Raw genomic sequence first — 7,492 nt, 5'->3', positions numbered from 1 at the left:
TTACCCTCTCTAATTAAATATGGAATATTCTAGCTAAATATTGTGTTTATTTAATACTGTGTTTATTTAATATAATTTCATACTTTTTTCTCGTTTCCTCAATATCACTTGTTGTTAAATCATTTTAATCTAAGATGATATTACCCAAGAATAATGAAAATATTGTTGAAAACATGAATGTTGAGTGACTCAGACAGGGAAGACAACATAGAGCCCGAAGCACCCTGAAAGAAGATGCCTTCTTCACAGATAAATCAGCATCTGTTCTACGACAGAAGATGAAAGATCTGCTGAGTGAAAATGCAGTCCTCTTGCAATGACAGTAAGGATTTTATGAGGTCCCAGGCAAAGTCAACTGCTCCCTGTGGTAAAAGGGTGCAAAACTATCAATCCCTAGCCTTTGAACCTCTAGTAGTCCAAGTAGTCTTTGCCTACTATTTCATGACACCAGACCCCAAAGCCTGTAATCTGCGGACCAAAGCCTACTCTAAATCATCTGACAGGACCTGTACCTATCACTCCACAGCCGGCACTGAACCGACAGAGGCCTGAGCCCCACAGGGCCGGAGAACAGAAACACGAGTCTTCACAAAGGAAGCCCACATGGAATGAGAGGCAGATGGCCTGCCGTTCAGCATCCCTCAGCTTTAGTAACCCGAGGAGTCGTGACCTTCAGGCAGCCAAACTAGAGGCCAGCACCTGCAGGAGGATACGTCCACAGACAGCTGTGATGAGCAATAAGCTTTTGCATTAAACGGTTCCTTTCTTCCTTCCGACTGGAATGCTGAGCTTTGTCTCACATCGCCGAGTGGAAATTGAATCGTCTTCGTGAATACGTCTCAATCTATCTCGGGGGACCATTAAAACCTTTCACTCAATCAATGGAAATCCGTGATGACAATTTTCCTGTTAAGACGTGGCTTTGAATGAAGTGTCATTTTTGGGAATATTGTGTTAATGTCCCATTAGAAGACCCGGGAGAATTAAATAGAGAGTTCACACATTGTTCTGAACCTCTGTGATGTAACACAAAAGGTGAATGTCTGAAGATAATCCTAGCTGATCTATTCCTTAATGAATGGGCCTGCCATGCCGCAAAATTGCAAAAAGAGCACAATGAAATGATCAGAAATGTTAAGACGTGTGCTTTATTACAATATTCCATGCTATATTCAACCCAGACTCTTCTGAAAAACGTGCCTGTGGCAACTAAATGTTATTCTTATTTACTTCTTATTCGTTTTTGCTTCTTATTCGTTAAATGAACGTAAACCTGCAAACGTTGTATTTTATTAGTTGTACATATTAATATCTGGTTTAATGGTGCTAAAAAATGTACCACCAACCCTAAACCAAGGTATTTTTAAATTGATAATAAATACATTGATCTGCCCCTGTAATACGTGTGAAAAGGAACAAAAGTAGTTTGTATTTACTGCCTCTAGAGGAATAAAATGCGCATATTGGTAGGTTTTCTACAAAAGTGTAGGCAGAGGCATTGCATTGAGGTTTATGCACGGAGCATAGGATGGCTATATAATGGCACTAAAGCCATTTGATAAACAGATTCAGATTTTTTTTTTTTATTTCATTCATTTTCTCAGATAAAGCTTTGTATGGCTTTGAGTACATTGCTTGAATCATATTTACCTCTTCCATAATACATTTAGGGCTTTTTATCACGAATTTGGAGCTTGATAGTTTAATTTAAGAAAAAAAGATTCAAGATATTCTTCAAAAATTCACCTTTTTTTGTTTCATGGCTGAAAGAACAGCCATGACCTATATCTTTCCCCCCTGATTATTATTGTTTTTTTGGTTATTTTTGGAAAGGGTGGTGAAATCTTTCTTCTGAGGTGGGAGACTCACCTGCTTGGTTGGTGGTGATGGTGACCGCAGCATACTGTCGGATCGTGGGGGCCAGGGAGGACACTCCATTTTGGGCTTCGATCTCAAAGGTGTAGTTAGTGTGCGCCAGGAGGTCCACCACAGTCACTGTGGTGTTAGTGAGGCCGGTGGCACGGGGCAGGAAGCGCACGGCCCCTCGACAGGGTTCACACTGCCTGGGACCCGGCCAACAACGCTTACAGACCACGTTAAATATCACGTCCTTCCTCCCTCCGCTGTCAGCCGGCCAGGTCCAGTCCAGAATCACTGACGTCTCATTAATGGCAGAGATCACATTCCGTGGGGCAGATGGAGGCCCTGAGGAAAGAAGATATGTGATATAATATTTATTCATAATTTTTAAATCAAGCTATAAAAATACAGCATAACATGATGAAAATCAATTTCAGCTGTACCGAAATGCATATTCAACGCTGAAGAGGTGAACCAATACTGACCCAGGAAACCCATCATTTCTTCTACACTCTTTAAAATAAATGTTCTTTATTGAGATTCATGGTTCCAAGAAGAACCTTTAACATTCACAAAACCGCAAAAGGTTCTTTATAGTCACCTCAGTCCTTTAGATTATTAAAATATTGTTCACATGACGAACTGTTCACTAAAACGTTCTTTGAGGAACCCAAAACGTTTCTCCTGCCAAAACCCATTTTGGAACCTTATTTTCCGGCAATGAGATTAAATGGAGATACTTTTGGAACTCAAACATTTCTCATTGATTACACCAAGCTCAAACTATTTATTGATTTATTCATTCATTTTGCGAGAAACTCGTTTGTGTTTTTTTAAAGTCCGGTTCACAAAGGGATGACAGGAGAAACATCTGGGACAAAGTTTATACTTAAAAGAAACACAACTGAGAACTCCATTAAATCTCATGAGCTATGAAAGAGCAATAAAATGTCCCTCTGGGGAAGTACATTTACTTTAAAAAGTGTGGGTTTAATCGTTAAAGTCATCAGTTATGGATGGATACGGAATTTAGGCAGGCATGTCCTTCCCCTTGTTAAAATGTTGGCTAAGCCTCTAGAATTTCTCCAGAGTTCGCAAGTGTCCTCTCTGTATTGTTTTATTAACTTTAAAAGATTGTCCCGGTAAAAAAATAGGGAAAGAAGTGTGGCCAGGGTGCTCTATTGATTGGAAAAGCAGTCCTGCAAAGCAAGCTGTTATTTGAATAAGTGACAGACTTCTGCGTATATATGAACAAGAGTGAAATCTCAGTAAGATCAGAGTAAGGAGACGGACAGCAGTTCAAAGCCAGTAAATAATTTTGGAATATTTAATATCTGACCCCTGGGTATGATTATACTAAAACTACATTCCTGGCTTACAAATGGTGGTGAATGAAGAAATCAGGAGTGCGGTGTTGGGTTGGTTTGATTCGACCTGAGAACAGACATTGACAGACATTTCGTCTAAGAAAGAAAGCGGAGGAGACATAGGATTTGATCCTACATTAAGAAATAGAACATTACACAAAGGAATCTCCTCCACAAACTCACTCTGGAACATTCCAGAACACTCCCTGTTGCTTTCCCTTGATTCTGACACGACCATAAATCAGACGTTTAGCTTCAAGGTCAAATACAGAATTCACCACACTGGCCTTTTCAAAAGCACTTACAGAAAGAAGAGCAACAATCCTTGAGGAATAATTCACTCAAAATGTAATTTTATAATCACATTTACCAGCTCTTAAGGAGGGGCAGACTGAAAGTCTTAAATATTGGTCTGGTCCTCACATGACAATGGTACGACTTTAGAATAGATATAGAATACAGCACATAACCGTATATATATATTTTATACCAGACCTTCTCAAACTTTTATACCGTTTTATGCTATGACTTTTTTTCACATTTTTATCAACAGAAACTAGAAGAACTATTTTTTAAGTAATACTAATTAATAAAAATTAGTAGAAAACAAACAAAAAAATCTGCATAGTAGTGAATTGGAAACATTTCAATCATAATCATCATCATCATCATGTACCTGTAACAATATTACTAAAACCTAAGCTTAATAATATGAAACATGAAAATGAAAACTAAATAAATAACAACAAACTGCAGTGGACTTTCTTTTTAACATTTCATTTAGTGTATCATGAAAGAAAGAAAACATTACGCGTTTGAAATTACATGAAGGTGAGGATTTTAATATTTGACCGAACAACCTTCCTTATTATTTTAACGTATAGTGGATTTTCTGTTTTACAACACCTTAATCTTTCCTTTTTATAAAAAAAAAAGAGGATATCATAAAAAGGAGGCTGTCTGTGTCAGCGCAGATAAAAAATGCATTAATGTGGCTCAGTCTGCAGTGGCAACAGCATAAACCAAAGTCTCTTTTTATAGGATGGAGGAAAAAGTCATTATATGTCACAAGGTAACATCTTTGCCAGAGCATGGCGTCCTTTGATCCTGACATATAATAGAAATCACAGTGAGCAGGTAATGTTAACAGACTCGCTGGCCTGTTAGCGGGAGGATGTGGGGTGTGTCAGGGTGAGCCATCCATTATTCGGACAGGCAGTCCACAAAAGTGTGACTACAGCCTTTGTTATTACCGCAGTCCTGAACGATCTCCACCGCAACATGATGAACCCATAAAATTATCCCTGTGACATATGGAAGATCTGGTATTGATAAAAGATATGATCAGGACAGTGTAGACGTACAGACATGATGAAAACTGTAGAAAATAACACAATCTAAGTTACCCATTTTAGGTAATGCTATCTGACTGCTTTTTAGATCACTTTTAGTTTTCTTTTTTTAATCAAACTAGTTTTAAGCTTTATATCCAATGCACTGGATGAAGACACAAACTTCACAGCTTTACATCAATAATCTGCATAATTTGCTTCATACTCGACCTGATTGCTTGAGAGGTAGTTGTTAAGTTTAGGTTGTTGGTAGGATAAGGTCGTGTAGAATGAGGCATTAATATGTGCTAATTAGCAATAATAAATGGCTAATATTCTAGTAATATGCATGCTANATATAGGTGTAACCGTAAAATAGTTACCGCAAATTATTTATAGGATTTTTAGAAATGAAATAAATTTGTTAAATGGATGAATTTATTCTACTTAGTGTCTAAGTAGAATAAATTCATTATTATTATAAATAATTTTAGACCAATCTACACTATTTTCATGTTTCTGTGTGACACATCATTTAATATATTACTGTAAATATAAACTCTGAGCATAGCTTCACTATAATATTTTCAATAGCATTATAATATGATATCGTATAGAGTTAGTAGTAAAATATTCAATTATTCAAATATACAATTTAAGATATTTTGGCAATTGAAAGATACGCTGTTTGTACAAATCGGAGCGTAAATACACATACAAGACATATCTTTCCATTGCTAACTGCGTACGATAATTCTGTGTACCAGATGATCTCCAAAATGGCGCTACGGTGACTTTTTGCGTTGCCGAATTGCTAAATAAACTCTTTACTTTGGTTTTCTTCCTGTGCAAAGAGTATTCTCATAGCTTCATAATATTATGGCTGAACCCCTGATGGTAGGTTGGAGATGCAAGCCTCATGGTTTACATACAAAATACCTTAAACTGTGAAGCTTGTACGTGGTTAATGGCAAAAATTTTCATTTTGGGGTGGAGTACCCCTTTAAAACAATAGAGGACCCTGCACATCAAAAATAATTGCAAAAGAGGACCCTGTGCATCAAAAAGGGACACCAAAGGGTCCAAGAGTTGGGAGTTAGAACAGGCGAATTGTGTGAATAATATGTAATCATGTAATCCGTAATCTGATTATGAACAAGTTCAAATGTAGCATGCTCCAATTACATGCACTTAGCTTTGAAATCTGCTTGCCTAATCCAGATGTACATTACATGTAATCAGTTACCCAGCATTGGGTCCAATTATATACCGTGTCTGCCGTTGACATTTTCCTCACGTCATAGATTCACGCAGCAGAACATCGCCTTTATGAGCTCATAAAAAGGAGGCCGCCAGAAATAAACAGGTCCATTTATACGTACTAAAAACAGGCATAAATATGTATCCCTTTGAAACATTCGCCGGTGATTAAATGCCGACCTCCGCTGACACGACGCAGCTCGCAACATAAACTGTAAGTTTTACAAAGCTGTAACTCACGGAGCAACTGCCCGTATAATACAGCCATGGCCTGAATTATATTCACATGCAAAAAAAAAAAAAAAAAAAACATTTCCAAAGAACTCCGAATGACCTTCCACAATTATTGCAGATAATATCGTACGTCGTCTTCTTTTAATTGCAGTTCCGCTCTCAGAGCTGCACTTAAAGCGTATCCGTTCCGCTGCCTGCATCCGAGCAGATTCTATCAAGATAAATGTACGAACTCGAGGGCTATGACAGTATGAAGTGGAGAAATTAAAGTCGTACACTCCGTTCAAGCGCTTTTCCGCTCACTGTACCCATCAAAGTCTTAAGCTAACATTGGCAATGAGCGCTTAAGTGGAAACGAAGACTCGCTATTGCTTCCGACAGCCAAAATAAAAAAAAAAGCGAGCCGCATGTGCGTGGCGTGATCCGACGCGCTGACTACTTCGGATGTCACGTAAGATACACCCTATTAAACTTGGCCGCAGAATTCAATAAGGCTCTTGGTGGTTTTATGTGATATGAATCAGCACTGATAGCAATGCGGTGATTTATGGATAACGTGTTTTGGAATGCTTGGCAGTCGCTGCATGCATCTGTCTACCATCTGCGTGCTTCTCCATAAAAGAGAATGGGTTAGCTCGCTCCGCCGGGCGAAGCCGAGGAGGCCCGTCGGGCTGAAACGGTTAAAAATAAGCAAACACGGGCTATTCTCGATGGGACGGCTTGAAGGCCGCTGAGGGGGTATCGGAAGCTTTGTCAGAATGAGCTAACACAAATTCATCAATCCTTGAACAAACACCATCCTTCAAAAAGCTCTGGCGCTTCTGAGGGCTGCGCGGCGAAGAGGAACGCTGCGTTTCAAGTAACATAAATAATTATCCGTACTACAACATCACTTCTGAACGCTTGTGGAGATTTCGCCGTACTGCACTGTTGTGTTGAACATCTGCGTACGCTTTTGAGTTGCGGGTCACACAGACACTAACTGGTTTCTATGCAGATCGACAAAAAGAAGAAAAAAAAATCATAAAAAACAAAAAAACACTACTTTTGTGTGACTACGATACCACGATAATTTTATTAATATTTTGATATTGTTTTTATGCTCGTTTTTTCAATTTTCATTAAAATTTTATTTACATTTTTATTTTATTTCATTTTATTTAGTTTTCTTGTGTTTTTGGTAAATACCATTATATTGTTATTTTCCGTTTTTAGTTATTTTTGAAACTGAGAAATTATGTGTTGGCGACTAGCTGAATTTAAAAACATATTTATTTTTAAATAATTTATATTATTTTAAAACAAACAGTTTGGCCTTTTTCTGTTAGGGGTCGATTTGAGCCAAATATTTGTAGGTTCAAAATTAGCTTTACATTTCCTTTATTTTCACTTCTTTGCACGCTAAGGTGCATTTAACTACAACTAAAATAAAATAAAATA

The 7,492-nt window shown here is 37.8% G+C and overlaps 1 protein-coding gene across 1 annotated transcript in view; it reads right to left on the bottom strand.

The window, feature by feature from the left end:
- LOC122350689 (ephrin type-B receptor 3-like) overlaps window positions 1–7,492 on the bottom strand; it is a 202,765-nt gene that overhangs the window by 14,020 nt on the left and 181,253 nt on the right. Inside the window, exon 5 of the mRNA XM_043247373.1 lies at window positions 1,870–2,205. Within this exon, the coding sequence (XP_043103308.1) occupies window positions 1,870–2,205 (336 nt within the window). The remainder of the gene's footprint in view (window positions 1–1,869; window positions 2,206–7,492) is intronic.

The sequence above is a fragment of the Puntigrus tetrazona genome, chromosome 1 (genome assembly GCF_018831695.1).
Source record: "Puntigrus tetrazona isolate hp1 chromosome 1, ASM1883169v1, whole genome shotgun sequence".
In the NCBI taxonomy this organism is placed as follows: domain Eukaryota; kingdom Metazoa; phylum Chordata; class Actinopteri; order Cypriniformes; family Cyprinidae; genus Puntigrus; species Puntigrus tetrazona.
This window is presented reverse-complemented; position numbering and strand designations above follow the sequence as displayed.